This window comes from Cnephaeus nilssonii (assembly GCF_951640355.1).
Source record: "Cnephaeus nilssonii genome assembly, chromosome: 15".
NCBI lineage: Eukaryota > Metazoa > Chordata > Mammalia > Chiroptera > Vespertilionidae > Cnephaeus > Cnephaeus nilssonii.
In genome coordinates, this window is record NC_137086.1 from 43,667,886 (window position 1) to 43,690,066 (window position 22,181).

General features: G+C 36.9%; 1 protein-coding gene across 4 annotated transcripts in view; it reads right to left on the reverse strand.

The window, feature by feature from the left end:
• Positions 1 to 22,181, reverse strand: part of EXOC6B (exocyst complex component 6B) — a 516,821-nt gene that overhangs the window by 243,163 nt on the left and 251,477 nt on the right. For all 4 annotated transcript variants that reach the window (XM_079791731.1, XM_079791730.1, XM_079791732.1 and 1 more), the window contains 7 exons: positions 13,786 to 13,869; positions 13,403 to 13,449; positions 12,030 to 12,150; positions 8,845 to 8,916; positions 8,024 to 8,121; positions 6,511 to 6,616; positions 5,546 to 5,655 (listed from right to left, as the gene is read on the reverse strand). In XM_079791731.1, the coding sequence (XP_079647857.1) occupies positions 5,546 to 5,655; positions 6,511 to 6,616; positions 8,024 to 8,121; positions 8,845 to 8,916; positions 12,030 to 12,150; positions 13,403 to 13,449; positions 13,786 to 13,869 (638 nt within the window). The remainder of the gene's footprint in view (positions 1 to 5,545; positions 5,656 to 6,510; positions 6,617 to 8,023; positions 8,122 to 8,844; positions 8,917 to 12,029; positions 12,151 to 13,402; positions 13,450 to 13,785; positions 13,870 to 22,181) is intronic.

A 22,181-nucleotide genomic window follows, 5' to 3' on the forward strand; every position in this document is an offset into this window, starting at 1 on the left:
CAAAGTTTCAATTATAGAAGGTAAACAAATCCAAGCGGCAGCCACGGATCCAGCAGGAGGCTTGGCTCCGCTCCAGGCTACAAAGTTTCAATTGTAGAAGGTAAATAAATTCCAGATACCAGGGCCTCTGCTTGGGTCGCCAGGGGAGTGGCTGGCCTGCAAACCACCACAGGCCCCTCGCCCAGGCCAATGCCCCAAGGGAACCCCACCCTGATCCAGGACACCCTTCAAGGCAAACCAGCTGGCCCCCACCTGTGCACCAGGCCTCTATCCTCCTATCTAATAAAAGAGTAATATGCAGATTGACCATCACTCCAACACACAATATGGCTGCCCCCATGTGGTCAAAGATCCTGCCCCCATGTGGACACAAGATGGCCACCACAAGATGGCCAGCAGGGGAGGGCAGTTGGGAGGCACCAGGCCTGCAAGGGAGGGCAATTGTCGGCAATCAACCCTGCAGGGGATGGCAGTTAGGGGTGACCAGGCTGGCAGAGGAGGGAAGTTGGGGGCAAACAGGCTGGCAGGGGAGCAGTTAGACATCAATCAGGCTGGCATGGGAGTGGTTAGGGGGTGATAAGGCTGGCAGGCAGAAGCGATTTAGGGGGAATCAGGAAAGCAGGCAGGCAAGCAGTTGGGAGCCAGCAGTCCTGGATTGTGAGAGGGATGTCTGACTGCCCGTTTAGGCCCTGATCCCACCAGGATCGGGCCTAAACGGGCAGTCGGACATCCCTTGAGGGGTCCCAGATTGGAGAGGGTACAGGCTGGGCTGAGGGACACCCCCCCCTCTGTGCACGAATTTCGTGCACTGGGCCTCTAGTGTGAGTATAAACTCCTCCTGGATCTGGGACACACAACTAGGAGTTCTATCCTAACTAACATGCTAGCTCCAGCCATTAGTGAGTCATTAAGATGAAATTAATTTCTACTTTCTCACCCATGTGATAGCTATGCCTTTCTCCGGGCTCTGCCACGGAGTCTGTGCATTCTATCACTCTCCCCTGGCAGGGCCAGCCTCATTTTGGATTTCAGGGTATTTGGTCTTCCTGCCACTTTAGCTTCCTGATGGGTTCCAGAAAGTTTTCATTTTGTAGTTGGTTTTGTTTTTGTTTGTTTTTTTTCACTGTTGGAAAGCAATACTCTTTCCAATTTTCAATATTATAGACAGAAGTGGAAGTATCTCATAGTAACTTGCTCTAAAAAAAGAAAAGGGCTGTGTGTGTGTGCATGTGTGTGTGTGTTCAAATGGAAAAAAGACTATGAGAAAAAAATTCCCATGTGTAAAGAGTGGTTATCACTATGTGGTAGTTTGGGGTCTTTTCAATTTTTATTCTTTGTTCTATTCTCTATCTCCCAAATTCTTTACAGAGATTGAATTTTAATAACTTAAAAAAGAAATGTGTATATATACATATATTTGTGTATATTCTACTTTTTTAAGTTAAGTACAAATGATAGAACATTATTTAACTAGAAATGCCATTTATTTGCTGTTTTAAAAAGAACTTTCTTTCAAAAAGAGTTATATATCCTCAGAATTCATAATTGTATATTTTTTCAATTTTTATAATTCAGCATTTTTTAGCTAATGTGAAAGTGAAAATTCTTGCAGCAAAAAAAATGAAAACTTGACTTGAGAATAATTATCCTTAAAGGTTCATAAAAATCTCAATAAGAAGTTTTTCTTGTTTTGAAAGCCTTGTGTTTAAGAGAATAGTTTTATATATACTGTGTCTCACATCCCCTATTATAACCTCCCCCCACGACAGCTATACTTGTCAAAGTAATCTCTGTCACTACAGGTTATAAGGTAAATGTAGTCTAGAAAATAAGGTAAATGGCAACCAAATAATAAAAGGCAGAAACTCCTCCCAATTTAAATGTATATTTTAAATTGTCAATGTTAAACATATCAAAGGGAATTTTCAGGAAAACACTTAACATATTCAAGTAAGAAAAAGACTTCTGAACAATTTACTCACATTACCCCTTTACCACATTACCGTTCCTCCAAAAGAGGATAGTCACTATGCAATGTCCTTGTAATAATTTATATTCAGTAACATATCTAAAACTTCCAAAGATAATCTCATTCTAAGAGAACATTTCTATGAAATCAATCTCATTTCAGAGAAAACAAATCAATAGTACAAACCCCATGTTTCATATTTTACTTAGTAAGAATGGCTATCAAACATGTCACTCAAATTATTTTCCAATTATGCTTATTTTCAGAGTTCCTAAAAATACTATACATTTTATTTAATCATACTATACATTCTATTTAATCTTTTTTTTAATTTATTAAACTGGGTGCAGGAAATATTGTGAACAAAACAGGAAATGTTTCTATCCTTCAAGAGGCCTTTACTAACATCCCCAATTTGTCTCAGAGTTGGTTACTCTGTTGTTCTTATATATCTCCATATAGTACTTATCACCAACTATTCAGTTCCTCAATTAGATTAGGTGCTCCTCGACAACAGGGACCATATTTTCATCTTCTTAATGTTCTTCCTACTGTGCACCATCTGACAAATAATAGATTACTTAGAATGTATGGTGAATAAACCAATCCTATGTAATAAAAGGCTAATATGAAAATCGACCAAACAGCGGAACAACCAGTCACTATGATGTGCACTGACCACCAGGGGGCAGACACTCAATGCAGGAGCTACCCTCCAGGTGGTCAGTGCACTCCCACAGGGGGAGCGCCACTCAGCCAGAAGCTGAGCTCATGGCTGGCAAGCGTAGCAGCGGTGGCAGGAGTCTCTCCCATCTCAGCAGCAGCACTAAGGATGTCCAACTGGCTGCTTAGGCTCCGGGGAGCAGGCCTAAGCAGTCAGTCAAACATCCCCTGAGGGCTCCCGGACTGCAAGGGGCACAGGCCAGGCTGAGGTACCCCACTACCCTAGTGCATGAATTTAATGCATCAGGACTCTGGTAAATAAATAAGCAAAGGAACCTACAGTCTAACACATACACAGAAACACATACTATCTCTAGTGACACATGATCTCGCTCATCTAGTGGAAATGATGAACAACATAGACTGATGAACAAGAACAGACCCAGAAACAAGGAGGCATCGATCGGACTGTCGGGCCTAAGAGGGAGGGGAGGGGAGGGTGGGGGTAGGGGGAAGAGATCAACCAAAGGACTCGTGTGCATGCATACAAGCCTAACCAATGGTTAAGGACAACAGGGGGGTGGGGTGGGGGATGGGAATGGGGGGATGAGGACAAATATGTGACACCTTAATCAATAAAGAAATAAAAAAAAATTAAAAAAAAAGAAGTACAAATTGGTAGTTACAGAATAGTCATGGGGATATAAAGTACATCATAGGGAATATAGTCAATAATATTGTAATAAATATGTATATTGTCAGATGGACCATAGATTGATCGGGGTGATCACTTCATAAATTATATCAATGTCTAATTACTGAGCTGTACGCCTGAAACTAATATAATATTGTATGTCAACTGTAATCCTCTCTAATAAAATGGTAATATGCAAATTAACCATCACTCCGCTACATAAGCCACGCCCACCAGCCAAGCCACGCCCACCAGCCAATCAGGGCGAGTATGCAAATTAACCCCAATCCAAGATGGCTACAGCCACAGAGAGCAAGGTTTCCCAGGTAACAGAGCAAGCCAAGCTTTCCATAGCCATTGCAGGCCCCTAAGCCTCCACTCAAGCTACAAAGTTTCAATTATAGAAGGTAAACAAATTCAAACAAATGGCGGCAGAATGGAGCTTGAGAGAGCAGGCCACGGTTGCCGGCGGCAACAGGGGAAGCAAAGCTTTCCGCACACCCTGGCCGGGCTCACCCGCTTAAGGCTACAAAGTTTCAATTGTAGAAGGTGAATTAACTGCCACAGAAATGGCTGCCGCCCCAGGCTACAAAGTTTCAATTGTAGAAGGAAAATAAATTCCAGATACCAGGGCCTCCCCTTGGGTTGCCAGGGGGCGTGGCCGGCCTGCAAACCACCACAGGCCCCTCGCTCAGGCCACCCCACACCCCAAGGGAACCCCCACCCTTATCTGTGACACCCTTCAGGGCAAACCAGCTGGCCCCCACCCGTGCACCAGGCCTCTATCCTATCTAATAAAAGAATACTATGCAGATTGATCATCACTGCAACACACAATATAGCTGCCCCCATGTGGTCAAAGATCCTGCCCCCATGTGGACACAAGATGGCCACTACAAGATGGCCAGCAGGAGAGGGCAGTTGGGAGGCACCCGGCCTGCAAGGGAGGGCAGTTGTGAGGGACCAGGCCTGCAAGGGAGGGCAGTTGAGAGGGACCAGGCTTGCAAGGGAGGGCAGTTGAGAGGGACCAGGCTTGCAAGGGAGGGCAGTTGGAGGTGATCAACCCTGCAGGAGAGGGCAGTTAGGAGTGACCAGGCTGGCAGAGGAGGGAAGTTGGGGGCAAACAGGCTGGCAGGGGAGCAGTTAAGCATCAACCAGGCTGGCAGCGGAGTGGTTAGGGGGTGATCAGGCTGGCAGGCAGAAGCGGTTAGGGGCAATCAGGAAGGCAGGCAGGCAGGCAAGCAGTTGGGAGCCAGCAGTCCTGGATTGTGAGAGGGATGTCCGACTGCCCGTTTAGGCCCGATCCCACCAGGATTGGGCCTAAACGGGCAGTCGGACATCCCTCCAGGAGTCCCAGATTGGAGAGGGTACAGGCTGGGCTGAGGGACAACCCCCCGCCGTGCACGAATTTCGTGCACCGGGCTTCTAGTTAAAAAATAAAAATTCTTTTTAAAAAGGAAAGGAGTTATTATTTGACAATACGAGTTGAAAATAATTCTCAGGTTCCTGATTTGAATAAATGGTGGTATCATTCCTGAGAAAAGATTTCTTTAGAAAGCCAATCATCATGACTATTCTCACTCAAATTCCTTAAGATGAATTAAGTATCCTTCCAGGTGTTTTAAAAGTACATTACACATATTATAGCACTCACCCAGGTATATTTTACATGTCTATTTTCATGTCTGTTATCCTCAGGAGATACTGAAAATATCTAAGGACAAAACACTACATCTTTTATTTCTGTATTCCCAAAAAGCAGGATATATCTGATATATAAATAGGCTTAAAAATGTTAGTTAAATAAACATAAATTAAAGGAATTATGGATACCCATAAAAAGTCCAGAGAATATTTGAAAAAAGGGAAGGGGGGGTTATTACCTGCTTCACTACTATTGGCCTTAAAATTTCATCAAATGGAAAGTCAAAACTAATACATTTTATTACTCTTTTCTGAATTCCCACTAAGACAGTGTTAAAGTGCAAATCTGTAAATAGTAGAGAATAAACTAAGTAATATAAGCAAAAACAAGTTAATCAAAAGTTTCCAATCTTCCCTTTCACCATGACTATATAAATAGCAGTGCTATGCTATGAAGGACTAATATTAAGACTTTCTAAATCAAAGCTGAAAGCAATATCAGAAGTGTTTCAGAATACTTATGAATATAGTCTCAATCTCAGTATATCTTGCATTTCCACTATATCATACTATACCTTAGATGAAGATCTTCTGAAAATTTCAGACAGGCGTAAATAAATTCTTTAATTTGGCTGTAAACTTTTGGCACAAATTCAGAGAAAGGAAACTTTTTTGGAAATGGTTGCTGTAAATGTAAGAATTCATGAATGTGAATCACAAATGAACATACATTGAAGATACTTGTAAATTAGTTAAAATGCAAAAGGAATTTTCTACTACATTGTAAGCTGTCTGCTTATCAACCTCAATTTAAGAAAGTATTTCTGTAAGTTTCCTGATAGTACAAAAAAATAAGATACAAATAAAAATAATTTACATGTCCTCCAAAACATGAAGGGATAAATAAACTGTGATAAGTACTCAGCAGTAAAAGGGAATGAACTATGGATAACATGCAACAACTTGGATGAATCTCAAAAGCATTATACTGAGTGGGGGAAAAAACAGTCTCAAAAGATTACATACTGTATGACTCCAATTATATTGGCATTCTAGAAAAGCCAAAAGTAGATGGACATCAACCGTATTGGTGGTTGCCAAAGGCTGGGGGTGAGAGGAGGGACTGATTGAAAAGGGGCAGCATGAGGGATTCGGGGTATGATGGAACTGGTCTGTGTCATCATTGTGGTAGTACATACATGACTCAATACATTGTCAAAATCAATAGAATTATATAGCACACAAGGTAAATTTCACTGTATGTTTTGGGGAGAAAATGTCCTAAGAGTATAATAAAAGCAAGTACTTCAAAGTGTAAACCAAATACTTCAATCCCCCAAATACTTCAGAGGACCCCACCAAAGCCATCTACTGACTCCCAAAACAGAAACTTCTGTTCTTCTAAGCCCAAGGTATCCCTTGAAGGCGTTCTCGTTCTAACCCACTGAGTTAGAGGTAATGCCTTTAATAAGACTGATACAATGACATCTTGTAAAGGATGCCACCCAAACATGGAAGTTTATTTTAAAGCATTACTTACCTTTTCCAGCTCTATATCTTGGAATGGGAATTGTCCTACTACCTTTTTATACATCTCTTCACTTGTTACTGGTATAGGACTGTAGTTGTCAGAATCAAGTATGTTTCTATAAAGAAAATAAAGGATAGATGGATGGAAGGAAGGAAAGAGGAAGGGTTAATCACTGTAGGGATCACAAGTAATTTTCAGGTAAATTCTAATGGTTGTATGTATATATACCACAACCCAAAATAAACATTTCCCAGTCCCTATGATATTCCTTCTACAACATAACTATTTGGTTTCGGGTAAGGACATCCTTCAAAGGAAGACAAAAAGAAAACTATATTCTGAAACTAATAGAACACAAATAGAAGAAATATGACCTCACAGTATTTAACATTTACAGATGATACAGAAAATTTAAGGCAACATATTGAAGCATTAAGTAAGTTAACAATAAAAGAATGTGTACTCTGGAAAAGGCAAAGGGATTTCATTTGTTTTTAAATAAGATATATTTGATTATTAATGTCTTTAATCCTATCCTAGACCTTCTATTCAAACTATTTCCTAGTAAATAGTGTTATAACAACTATTTAAATAATATGCTTCAAATATTGGATTGTAATAGGCCTCTTCTCTAAGTGTGAAGAAGGAAAAAGATGAGGGATCTCATGAGTAAGTCTTCAAAAAAGGTTCCAAAGAAGCTAAATTATTCAAAAGGGCTCAAAAGCCACTACCTTATGAATAAGCAATAGACAAGACACATTCTCCAAATAGAAAACAAAAAATTGAATAAGAAGACAAAAGATGATATAGATGGTATGAACCAAAATATTTGACATTTATTCAAAGAAACAAAAAAAGGCACAATGAGATTGGGGGCTCCCCACATGTTAGACCTATCACTGATTTTTTGATAACTTGGGAACTTTATTTGGGACATCATTGCAATCTACTTTTATTAACAATCATAACCTGGATCATAGACAGAAAACCTAAGTCTACTTGTTACCGATCCTATATATTAAAAGCCTAATATGCTAAGTGTCCGGTCATCCAGTCATCTGTTCAACCAATCAAAGCGTAATATGCTTATGAAATGCTAAGGCCGCTCAACCACTCACTATGACATGCACTGACCACCAGGGGGCAGACGCTCCGACTGGTAGGTTAGCTTGCTGCTGGGGTCCAGCAGATCCATCGGGACTGAGCAAGACAGGCCAGACACACCCTGGAGCCCTCCTGCAGTCCCTCCCCGGCTCGCCAACCTCCCTTGTCCCTCCCCAGCCCCGATCATGCACTGGTGGGATCCCTTGGCCTGGCCTGTGCCCACTTGCAATCCAGGACCCCTCGGGGGATGTCAGAGAGCCAGTTTCAGCCTGATCCCACAGGCAGGCCGAGGGACCCCACTGGTACACAAATTCGTAACAAGGCCTCTAGTTATATCTAAAAAACTTTATCCATAAACACATTGTACACACATGTATATGCACTCACACACACTATATGACTATAGACCATTTCTCACCTGAAAATACCTGCCCACTTCTTTAGCAGAGTTTCACTATATTGATCTCTAATTTCTAATAGCATGTCAAAAAGCTGATTTACAGGAAAACCATAAACCTGAAACAAAATAAGAAAATAACTTCATTTTATAAGGTGATTTTTTTTAGTAACATGAAAGAGATTAGGCATTGAAAGGTATCTCTGTTTCTTTAGCCAACAATTTAAATGTAACCATGATAAAGAGTCTTTCATTCTCACCTAATATTTAGTATTTATCTCTCATGAATTAAAAGGTACATACCAAAATATTTGTCAGAAAAAAATAAAAAGATGAATATTAAAATCAATGTATACAGATAATAACATCAGCTAAACTCTCCCTACAACTCTGCCTGTAACAAGAAATAGGGAGATAAACTGAAAATGCTACAAATCTCACCCACTTCTAATGCTATTTTATTAATTAGAATCAATAATTATTATTCAAATCAATAATTATTATTAATATCAATAATTATTATTCAAGATGGCAGTTAAAAAACTCTAAAGTCACTCAGGCACTATATGTGAATTAAGAAAATTTTGGAAAACTAAGGTAGTAGCTGGTTCAATTAATTGATTTGCTCCAAGGGGAAAAAGAGAGGGATGGGAACTATTTATGAAAACATAATGGTCAAGGTGAGGGACCAGGAAATGCTATAGAAAGATAAAAAAAAATCTAACTTTAGGAAAAGAAGAAACACAACGAAAAACTGACAGGTACTTATTCAAACTTAGGTAGCCAGTGAAAAGATTTAGAGCTGATGGAAATACTAATCTAGATAAACAGAAGTCACAAACCTGAAGTGTATCAGCAAAAAGCACAATGAGGTTCTTCAAATCTAACACGAGGTTTGGATCAGAGCAGTAAGACTAAAGGAAATAAAAGACAATTAGGAAAACATCTTAATCATTAAAAATAAAACTAAACTGTGATTTAATTGTTTACTGATTCACCTGGTGAAGGATCCCAAGAAAGGGTCCAACACCAGATTTATGGTAACATGAGATTTGAGAGCTAAGCAGGATACAAAGATGTATATGTCACTATTTTAAAAATTCATCCTGGCTGGTGTTGCTCCATGGTTGAGCATTGAACCAGGAACCAAGAGGTCATGGTTTGATTCCCAGTCAGAGCACATGCCCTAGTTGCTGGCTCTATCCCCAGTAGGGGGCATGCAGGAAGCAGCTAATTGATGTTGATGTTTCTCATCAATGTTTCTATCTCTCTCTCTCCCTCTCTTTTTCTCTCTCTCTAAAAATTAATAAAAAACATATTTAAATAAGTAAATAAATAAAAGTTCAGTGATTTGGGTATTCAAATTTTGGGAATTCTAGTTTCGTTACTTTCTCTGTACTTGATATCTTGGTTCCTAAAAGATGTGTGCTAAATCCTCCCACAATGGGGCAGTTCATCAATTTCAATTTTTATTACTAACAATTTTTGTTTTTATATCTATTTATGCTTGCTTGTCTACTGCAAATAAGCTACTGTCTTTTTGGTGGGTTAAAACTGATATGAATGCAAAATATGCCTCTCCTCCCCCACTTAATAGTCTTCAACTTCATTTTTATTTGCCTTGTAGAATATTGCTATTTCTCCTCTTTATTTTCAAACTTTGTAGGTAATCTTAATTATGTATGAATATCTCTTATTAACCAAACTATAAAACTTTCTAACCTTGACATTTCCCATAATTACTGACATATTTGGACCTATTTCAGCCATTTTAAGCTATTTATAATTATTTCTTTTGTTTGTTTGTTTCCTTTCATGTTTTTCATTGGATCAATTATTTTTATATTATCTTACTAGAGGTCCAGTGCACGAATTCATGCATGGGTGGGGTCCAGCTGGCCCGCCCTGATGAGGGCTGATTGGGGCCAGGCGGTTGTGGGGAGGGGCTGAGGGAGGTTGGCCAGCTGCAATGTACGTCATAGCAACTGGTCATTCGGGTCGTTCCGGTCACTTGGCTTTTATATATATAGATAGTGGTTATTAATAAGTTATATACTTTCTGCCCACTAGTTTAATTGAAATAATCTGGAGTTTTCCCTTGAACTTTTTAAACATTAAGCCTCTCCTTTTGTATGGATTCTTAACAGCATTAAACTTTGCAAACAAATAATCAGTTATTTAGATTTTTCCATGAGTTTTACTCTCTTTTTAACATATTATATTTAATCCTATCTCATCTTATATTTTGGATTTCTTTTTCATTTTACATTCCTTATTGTAGAACACCAATAAGATAGGATAGGTTCTATGTATACTTTGAATCCTGATGTTTGAAAATGCCTTTCTCTTTCCCTCAAATTAAAATATAAAATTTCAGATGTAAAAAAAAAAAAAAATGCCTGCTGTCATTTACCCTGCTTGATACAAGATGCTTTCTTTCAACTTTAATAATATAGTATTTCTTCACTGCAGGGAAATGTCCTTCTTTTATTTCTTTAATTATTAAAGTCCCCTCCTACCCAGGCCCAGCCCTAAACCACTACTAATCTACTTTCTCCCTCTGTAGATTTATGCTGAGCTATTGGGGAGAAGGGGCATTGTGTCCTTTATTCTTCAACTCAAAAGAATATACAGTCGATCTACAATGAGAAACTCCATTATGATTATTTTCTACACACAAATATACTTTAATCAGCACACTTGGAAAGTGTCCTGTTCTTACAGACATCAAATACAATTGCATGATGAAGAGAGTCCATTGTCCTGCTGAGATAGTCCTATAAATTTGTCACATGGATTCATCAAATGTATCAGTCACACATAAAAAGTTAAGAACCACTGCTTTACATAAAAGAAATTGCTTGGAAGAAATCTAAGTTTCCTAAAAGAAAAACAGCTTTTCCCAGGAAAAAAAATGAGTAAATCACTGAAATGAACAGATATAAAACAAACAAAATCAAGGATTTCCATAGAAGGACAGCAATACTGGTTCATAAAAATGATTGGGGGGAAAAACCTTCCTCAAAATATTACCTGAACCCTGGTTGTGGGTTTGATTACTGGTTAGGGCACATACCTAGGTTGCTGTTCAATCCCTGGTTGGGGAGCGTGCAGGAGGCAACAGATCAATGGGTCAATATTTCTCTCTTTCTCTCTCTCTCAAAAAAAAAATCAATAAACATAATTCTCAGGTGAGGATAAAATATGAAAAAACCATAAAGCACCAAAAATAGGACTTAGATGGGGAGCATATAAAATATTTTACCAAACAACATGAAAGCAGGTAAAAGAAAAATACATATATTCTTAGTGAAAAATACCAGAATTTAAAGTATATCAATTATTTCCAATTAAATTTATAATAAGACTATAGTTCAAGTTGGGGGATAGAGGGGAGGGAAGAAGTGGAAGAAATGTGACTAAGTAATTCTCAAATTAAACTTGAAAAATAATAAGATAGCATATTTTTAAAATAGGATATTTAGAGAATACACATGTCCTATAAAAATTAAACCATACTATATCAGATGTCATATAATCAATACAATGTATTGATTCAAGACATTCTGAGAAAAGGAAAGGGAAAGGGAGAATCATGGAGCCTAAAAACAGACCTTAGTATACATATTATTATACAATAAAGGTGGGCTTCAAAATATGTTGGGAAAGGGTAGATGTTATGGACTGAATGTTGTGTCCCCCAATATGTCTATTTTTACAGATGGGGCCTTAGATAATTAAGATCAAATGAAATAAGGTGAGGCCCTAATCTAATGGGATTGGTGTCCTTACAAAAGGATAAGGAAATACTAGATATATCAGTACCTGAGGAAAGACCAGGTGAGGACACAATAAAAATGCTGCCATTTGCAAACCAGGAAGAGAGTTCTTACCAGAAACCACCATGCTGGCACCCTGACCTCAGATTTCAAATGATACACATATAATTATTTTAAAACAGTGAAACACTGAATAGCATATAGATAATAAGCTCGAAGTAAGCACCTCTCTTGGGCTTCTTACATACCGAGTGGGTACGGAGTGCGGCAATGGTTTTGGAAAGTGCCATTTCCCATAATTCATCAATGTAGGCTCTATTTACTAAGCCCTGGGTCGTATGTAAAATATGATCTTCAACCACAAAAAAGCTAATATTGGGGAAAAGAGAAAGCACAGTTGTCAGGAATTACAGTTTGCATACTATTTCCAGGGTCTGACAAACATTAAGAACTGTCACTAAATTCTAAGTTAATAGTCTTTTTTTCTAAAAGAAAGCTGTCTGGTATCATAAATGAAATCAGATTTCTTGGACTTAGTATTATGCTCCTGATCTTGATATCCTCTTAACCACTTTTACAAAACTTGGAGTTACATTTTTGTTAAATGTGAACCATATTATCTAGCTGTTTAAAAGGGAAGAAAATGTTTATAGGTAAAACAGGATAATTTTACCATGTTAAAAACACCAGCCTGATAAGTATATTTTAAAAAGCCAATAAAAGGTAAAATACAGATATTTTAAGAACCCAACAAAAAATATCAAAATAATTACCCTTGTCCTTATATAGATTTTCTCAACAAAGAATTAAAAAGGTATCTTACAAAGGTTAAAAAAATGCATACTTATTTTTTAACATTCTGCTGAGGCTTTTATATTTTTATGCATTTAAAATGTTTTTTCAGCTATCTTGCCTAAATATTCATACTAATTAAAATAATAATTCTTTAAATACAGAATAGTTATGAAATATTTTAATCAAAAATATCAATTATATTGAAACAATCTTAGTCTTAAAAAAATTTCATGGAACAATTCAACTTCTTTCCTTTTCTTTTAACTGCAAAGTCATATTCTGCAATTAGAATAAGATGCCTATATTTGGGATGTTCATCTGGGGACTGCAATTCCATACTAGTACAGATACTCTAGATGAGGGTATAACCCACTTTGTGTTTTCATAAATATTGCTTTATTGGAACACAGCCATGTTCACTCATTTGAGTAGTGCCTATAGTTGCTCTTGCATTGCAACAGAGCTGAACAGTTGTGACAAAAAACTTACAGCATGGTAAGCCTAAAATATTTTACTATCTGGCCACTTTAGAAAACGTTTGCCAACTTTTGCTGATTATTTGGTTCCCTCTTACCAAGCATGGAGAAACAAAACATCAAATATAATAATGTTTTTCTCCTTTTATCCATAGAAAGTCCTTTGCAACAATATAATGCTGAAACCAATAGGACATTTCTTTAAAATAATCAGCAAGTCAAGACTAAATAAATCTTGTCTTAAGAATTTAAAAAAATAATGAAAACTTGATTTATTTTTCCAAGTCTCACAAATAATACACATTCACACACACAAGCACACATATGCACACACAAATGCATATACCTACCCTACAATTTGATTAAAATACTTCCTGTAGCCATCTAAAGTTTCATGCTGCAACGAAGTAAAAAAGAAAAAGTTATTATTTATGCTTTGATACATTAAGACAGAGTCAATATCAGCTTTTTAATTTTTTAAGACTCAGTTCCCAAGACTATAGGGTAATATAATGACAGTACCTACTTTAGAGGGTTATAGTGAGAACAAAACGAGACTTAGAACAATGCTTGACACATGGTAATCAATAGATGTTAGAATTGCTATTTTCTTACATTCATCAAAAGTGGTCTCAAACTAACAGTTAAAAAAAAATTGCTAAGCACATATGCAAAATAATTAAAAGATACCAGAAAAGTAAAAAGGTGAGGAAAATAAAGGTGGGGATCCTACCATGTTAGATGGAGGCTGGAGCACCAAACGGGCCTGTTTTCGCCTCTGTTTTCGGTAATAGTTCTCAAATGTTTCCCGGGCACCCTATAAATAAATGAAAGGAAATGAATTGACACAATTGGACTAATTATTCTAGTATTTTATGAGAAAAGAAAAGCTCCCAGGTCTGGAACTGAGGCATCCCCACATTTCTCAAAATATGCTGTTTTAACAATTATAGAAATCATAGAAAAAATAAAAATAACTATTACCATTTGTTGAACCTTACTTACAAATCCTGTAGGGATGGATACAAAAGATTTTTCAGAGGAAACTACCAGAAATCAACGTCAAAAACACCAAAGCTGGTTTCTGAATCAACTATCACAGATTCACAAGAAAAAAGACGAACCAACATTCTCCTAGGTTACAATGAGTTGAGAAAATGTTCCTTAAAAAACCTTACAGAACATTCCTGAAGAAAAAATATCTAGAATAAAACTGAATCATGAGCAAAGGGCCAAAGAGAGGCAGTAAAAAGGTAGGAACTGAGAACAGTAAATCAGTGTTCCCAGATAGAATATATTCTAGCAAAGAATTTACATAAGAGGGAAGGGAAGGGAAAAGCCCTGGAAATTCTTGATGCATAGTTTCCCCTTTTCATTTGTAATTCTAGGCTTAACTGTAGGTGCTAGAGGAACAAAAGCTGCCTCAAGAGCTCAGGAACTGGATTATATTGATTAGTGTCCTCTCAAAATGCATGTCCTTCCCTGGACATACTAGAGGAGGGTGGCCCTTAATCCAATGTAACTGGTGTCCTCGAAAGAGAGGAGAAAAGACACAGAGAAAGAGACAAATAGAACATCATGTGGTGACACAAAGACTAGACTAGTGCAGCTACAAGCCAAGGAACACCAAGCAGTGGCAGCCACCACCAGAAGCTAGGAAGATGCAAGGAAGGATTCTATCCAGGGTCTGAGAGGGAGGATGATCTTTTGACACCTTGATTTTGGATTTCTAGCCTCCCAAACTATGACAGAACAAATGTCTGTTGTTTTAAGCTACATAGTTTGTAGTAGTTTGCTATAGCAGCCCAAGAAAACTAATATAAGTTTAAAGCTTTAAAACATGATGATCCCCTTATTACTAAACTCTACTAGTACTTTTAATCCAAGACTTCTCTAAATAAACAAGAGTGGAAAGGGAGAGACAGCATTGCACACTGGTTAAAAGTGATGATTTTGGAACCAGACAATTTCATTCCAACTGTGACTCTGCCCCTTAGTTGCTCTACAACTCACATGACTAGCTATACAACTTCCCTTTCAGTAATGTAACTTCTACTATTTAACTACTTAACTTTAACAAACAGATGTACCATGGTTTTCTCATTTGTAGAGATGCCAACCACACAGAGTTGTTATGAAGATTTAGAAAAGTTACAAAGCTTTTAGAACAGTGTCTGGTAAATAATAACCACTATGCAAGTGTCTGTTAAAAATTAAATAAGATAAATCAGTGAAGAAAGTGAAAGCCCTGCCCATGTGAGAAAGTATAAACATCCTGCAATACCAAGCTCAGTTTCCTTTGCTTCCACAAAAGTCTGAAGAATTTTACCCAACATGACTTCTTTGAATTTGACTTAAGGTGCTAAAGCATGCAAACACAATAGTGTAGCTTAGGGGTTACCAAATGTTTTCTGTAAAGGGCAGGATAGTAAGTATGTTTAGGCTTGGTAACCATACAGTCTTTGTTGCAACTATGTAACTCTCCCTTTGCAGAGCAAACACAATCATAGACAACACATAAATCAGTGTGGTTGGGTTCCAATAAACCATATTTGTGGAAACTGAAATTAGAATTTCACATAATTTTCACCTGTCATGAAATATCATTCTTCTTTTGATTTTTTTACCATTTAAAGATATAAACATTTTAGTTCACACGTCATACAGAAACAGGCAGGAGACAGGAATTGGCCCATGGGTCATGATTTGTTGAACCCTGGTGTAACTTAAAAACACAGGTTTTAAAATGCTGAAGTGATAATAACTGTACACACCTGAGTTTTTCTGCCTATAAAATCAAATCAAACACTAAGACAGCTATTTTAAGGCTTTCTTAGTCCATAAGTTAATGAGGTAGCAAATGATTCTGTTTAAAAACTAAGAAGTAGAAACTGCCTGTTGGTTTGTTAAAGTTATTCCCCACTTGTCACCATTTCACGGCATAGTGGTATTATTAAATGTCAATTATATTCTGTACACACTGAAGGGCTTTTCATTTTAAGGTTAACAGTCCTAATGGCCCTTTATTATTCTGGTGTGATGTTACATATTCAACATGCTTTGGAGCCAAGATACACTTAGCTGAGAATTTAGGGAAAGCCTTCTCTTTAATTAGACCATAGTATACTAATTTAACTATTTTTTATAAATGATAGAAAACACACAAGATGAAATTATATACAAAAAACAAATCATGGTCCTCTATTTAATTTTAAACTAGATACAGTTTTGCCTTTCAAATAATCACTCAATAGAATAAAACATAAGAAAAGACCAACTTATCTAATTTACAAAAATGAGTTAGATTTTCCCTAATGGCTGCTAAAAAAACATTCACCTCTGATTATTCTATTTCCTCTGCCAATTGTGTCAAGTCGGTGCTTACAGGTGGAATTTGAGAAGCAGATGTCTGAGCAGTCCAGCTGAGTAACTGATGAAGTGCCTGCCTACTCACAAACATGTCAGATGTGAACTGTAGAGATTTCCACTTCAGCTTCAAACTCCTTCAATCACTAATCTTTTTTAAAAACTCAAAAGCTATTGAAGGCATAAGCAAAATAGAAACAAAACAATAGGCAGGCAAGTAAAAAGATGTGTTTTTTTCATTTTATATCATTGTGTCATTAGTATTACAGTGCTCCAAAGGCTTTGTAATAATTAATACATACAATATCACAGAAAAACAAGTCATTTATCTATAAAGTGCCATATTACCATGTGATAGTCACTGAGAAATAGCTTCTGCCTTCAGAGAATTTATAGCAGTGGTTCTCAATCTTTCTAAAGCCGCGACACTTTAATACAGTTCCTCATGTTGTGCTGACCCCCAACCATAAAATTATTTTCGTTGCTACTTCATAACTGTAATCTTGCAACTGTTATGTAAATCGTAATGTAAATATCTATGTTTTCCCATGGTCTTAGGTGACCCTGCTAGCAGTTCTCAACCTGTGGGTCGCGACCCACAGGTTGAGAACGCTGCTGTAGAGCCTAAGACCATCGGAAAACACAGATATTTACATTACGATTCATAACAGTTGCAAAATTACAGTTATGAAGTAGCAAAGAAAATAATTTTATGGTTGGGGGTCACCACAACATGAGGAACTGTATTAAAGGGTCGCGGCATTAGAGAGGTTGAGAACCACTGATTTATAGTCTATGGTGGAAGACTAACAATTAAGCAAGCAATTATATCAAAATAAACTACAAAACTCCATGGATTATAGTGAGAGAGAGAGAGAGAGAGTGTGTGTGTGTGTGTGTGTGTGTGTGTGTGTGTGTGTGTGTGTATACTGAGTGGAAGGAATGTCAGAGAAGGCTTGCCAGAAAAAAAATGACACTTATAATTAAAGAATAAGTCAGAAGAATAAGAAAAGGGGAGAAGGAATGTTCCTTATAGAGACACAGGGGGTCAGAGAAAAGAGGCATCACACATCCCATGGACTGAAAGTTGTTTATGCCTGGAACTCCGGGGTTACAGGAGAGGCATGACATTAAGATACTTGGACTTGAACTCTAAAGGCATAAGAGTTTTTGACACCTGGAAGTTTAAGGTAATGCATAGAATAAAGAAAGTGGAAATTAGATACAAAAAGATCAGTCAGAATCTGACATATATTTAGGAGGTACAAGCCAATGATTGATTGGATATGGGTGGTAAAGGACAGGAAGGAAAGAAGGCTGATGTGAGGTTTCTAACAGGGAACCAGTTTGACAGTGGTGTCATTTAATAAGAAAGGAAACATAAGAGAAGGAATATACAGTCAAATACTATTAGTGGATCCCATATTTGTAAATATGCCTACTTGTTAAAGTTTATTTGTAACCTCAAAATCCATTCTTGTGGCTCTTTCATGATCATTTAGGGATGTGTGCAGAGTAGTAAAAAATTTGAGTTGCCTGATGCACACATTTCTGGCTGAAGCTGAACAAAGCAATGCTCTGCCTTCTTATTTTTGTTTACATACTATAAACAACTATCCTTTTCATAGTCTATCTAGTGCCACATTTTTTGTATTTGTGCTTCTTTTTTAAAAATTAGATATAATTGCCATATAACATTATATTAGTTTCAGGTGTAGAACCTATTTGCCAATGATACAGCTGATAAAGGGTTAATTTTCAAAATTATAAAGTACTCATACAACTCAACAAAAGGAAGACAAACAATCCAATCAAAAAATGGGCAGAGGAGCTAAACATACACTTCTCCAAAGAGGACATACAAATGGCCAAGAAACATATAAAAAAATTCTCAACATCACTAATCATCAGAGAGATACAAATTAAAACAACAATGAGGTTCCACCTCACACCTGTCAAGAATGGCTACCATCAATAAACACAAGTGTTGGTGAGGACATGGAGAAAAAGGAACCCTAGTACACTGCTGGTGGGAATGCAGACTGGTGCAGCCACTGTGGAAAACAGTATGAAGTTTCCTCAAAAAATTAAAAATGGGACTCCCATTTGACCCAGTGATCCCACTTCTAGGAATATATCCTAAGAAATACAAAACACCATTAAAATAATAGATGCACCCCTATGTTCATATCAGCACAATTTACAATAGCTAAGATTGGGAAACAGCATAAGTGTTCATCAGCAGATGAGTGGATAAAAAGCTGTGGTACATTTACACAATGGAATACTATGTGGCTATTAAAAAAAAGAAGGAACTCTTACCATTTGCAACAGCTTAGATGGCCTTGGAGAGTATTATGCTAAGCAAAATAAGCCAGTCAGAGAAAGGTATCACATGATCTCACTCATATGTGGAATCTAATGAACAAAATAAACTGATGAACAAAATAGATCCAAAGGCATAGAAGCATGAAACAGACTAACGAATTTCAGAGGAAAGGAAGGATTGGGATGAGGGAGGACAGAGATTAGCCTCGGAACTTAATATGCATAGCCCATAGACACAAACAATAGTCTGGTGAAGGCCTGGGAGGGGCGTGTGTGGGGTGGAGGGGGCCAATGGGGGTAGCGGGAATAACAGAAACACAGAGGACAATAAAGGTAAATTAAAAAAATAATAAGGTGCCCTAACCGATTTGGCTTAGTGGATAGAGTGTCGGCCTGCAGACTCAAGGGTCCCAGGTTTGATTCCGGTCAAGGGCATGTGCCTTGGTTGCGGGCACATCCCCAGGAGGGGATGTGCAGGAGGCAGCTCATTGAAGTGTCTCTCTCATCGATGTTTCTAACTCTCTCTCATTCTCCCTTCCGCTCTGTAAAAAATCAATAAAATATATTTTAAAAAATAATAATAATAAGGCAAGATGTGCCTTATGGAGAAAACACATGTTTTAGATAAGCTTCATTCAGGCATGAGTTATAATGTTGTTGACTATGAATTCAATATTAATGAATCAACAATATATATTGAATAATGTGTCTTTAAAGAGAAATACACATAAAACAAGGTTATGAATTGATTGGCTGATGAAAATGTTGTGATCAGAAGCTCACAGAAACATAACCCTCTATTTCCCTAGGTACACCGGCTCAGTATTCATTAACTCAGTGTTTACAGTGACTTTATAGAACAGAACTACCATGAATAATAATAATTGACTGTATCTGGGGATATTGAAGATAATGTCCTCCTCTGTACTGGACATGTTTAGTTTGTGAGTTTCAAGTGCTAAGTGTTTGGGAGGAGGCGTAATTGTGTCTACAGCTCAGGGGAAAGAGCTAGGCTACTGATAATGGATTGCAGAATCATTAGCAGAGAGATGGTAACTGAAGCCTAGCAGAAAATGAGATAATCTAAGGAATATCTGTAGAATGAAAGTACAAAAGAACCTAACACAAGAATCCCAAGTGACACCAAAAAAAAAAAAAAAAAGCCTGCCTCTCTCTTATAATTAAAATATTACTTTAAATGCCAACTATTTGAAGATTTTTCTACTACTCAATTTAAAATGGAAAGTGATGCCTAACACATAGCCCTCTTTTAATTCATTGCGTAGCACATATCTCCATCTGATAATGCTGTTTTCTAGTTTGTGCCATTTCATTTGGATGCAAGCTCCATGAAAACAAGTTTTTTTTAAATCTTATTTATTGTTGTGTTCCCAACCCCTATGCCATGCCTGGCACGTAAATGGCATTCAATATACATGTCTTTGAATAAATAATTAAAACCGTGAATAAAATATTAATCAATATTTTCTTTTAAGACTTCATTTTCATATTTATACTTTATCTGCTATTACAAAAATCATTTCTTTGTAATTATTCCTACTTATCTTGTTGGTTTTCTATCTCTGTAGGGCCATTTTAGTCTTTTAAAGAATTTTGTTCCTGTTTCATAGAGATTATGACTTCTTCATACCAAACAATTTTCTAAAATTTTCTTTTGGTTCTTATAGAAAATGATTTTTAGAATCATGTTTCCTCTGAACTTTTTAGAATAATGTTCCTTGTCCCTTTTTATTCTGTATGATTTTTCAGATCTCAAATTTTGCTTTGTATTGTTTCATTTTCCCAATTGCTCTATTTTGAACAACAGGAGCACTTTCTGGACCACAGATTTGGTTTGTGGTTTGCCTTTGGCCCACTCACCACTCGTCTGGCTGTAGATCAAATATCCTTATGGGAGTGGCAATTTAGAGCAGGATGATGTGCGCAGGTCCAAAGCTGTTTCAAAGACTATCCACAAACTGATTCTCGTGTCTAGCAAGCAATTGGCCTACTAGATTCACAAAATATGGTTCAACATTCTCCTACCACACCGCTCTCATGTTAAACTCTCTGAACTTCTTAAAGTGAATGAAAATCACAAGTATATAGGGTATTCTTATCGGTGCTCTTGTATAAGCACTATTAAGTATTCTCCAGCACAGAAGAAACTGGGCTGCCACCAAAGTTCCTCTTCCCCCCTCACCCCACAGTCTAGAAGCCTTCAAAAGGAGAATCCATGCATACAGAGGTGGACAACCAATCAATGTATTCATCAATTCAGGATTGCATGTTCAAGCAAAAAGGCATACAGTGGGGAAAAGAGATAAAGTGTCTTCTGACTTTTTAAAGTTTGCTCTGTTTAGGGCAGCAAAACACACATCACTGTACTACTGGACTTTTCAATCCATTCAATCAGCCCTTAAGTTAGAGCAAATCTTATTCAAATTCAGACAATGCAATGTTAATTATCATCCTCATTTATTAATGTTTTTATAAGTTTCCAGACTTTTATGCATCTAAAGTATTTTAGTAAATGTTAAGAAAAACTTAGAAGCCAAGCAAGACTTTGTTTAATATTTTCTATGTTAAATGTGTACATCTCATCTGAAATTTAACCTAAATACTAGAGTTTACATTATAAAGAAATCTCTACAGCAAATTTTTGCCATTCACTTATAGAACAACTAAGAAAAACTAAATGATCACAGAATATATCCTATTTTTACTTAATGCTAAAACAAGAGAAAGAATATTCTCCGGGGAGTGTTAATCTCTTCTTCAACTTACTGGGTACTTTATCCTCTAAATTCATATCTGATTTAAATATTATATGATTTTTAAGTGATAAACCTGGAGAAGGGTGCTAATAGTCAAATGCTCCAAAAGCCATTGACAATTCCCTAAGTCTAATCATTAAATCCAGCACTAGATTTTTACCAGGAAATGACCCACTTCTCAGACTATGCCAGAAATTGTTTGGGATTTTTTAAATATTTTGCTTTTAGCTGTGTCTTCTATATTGTCTATCTCTTTTTAAATTATTATTAATTACAAAATTAAAATGTGTGCCTTAGAAAAAAACAGACAATAAAGATCAGGCAAAAAGAGAAAATAAGTCATTCATAACCCCATCACCTGGAGATAACTACTGTTTTTGATATACTCCCTTACAGACCTTTTCCTATTCTAAATAGACAGATATTTCACATACACACATATGTACAGTATATTAACACACATATAAATCGGATCATTTTGTACATATTCTTCTCACGGACCTTTGCATGCAAAAATCTTTTCTCAAACAACATAATTTCATATGATCCACTTTTATTGCACAACACTGTTCCAACTCCCTTTCTTCAAACACATGCTCTCACACGAATGCTAGAACGAACAAGGTTTAGAATAAATGTTTAAAAATAAAAACATAAG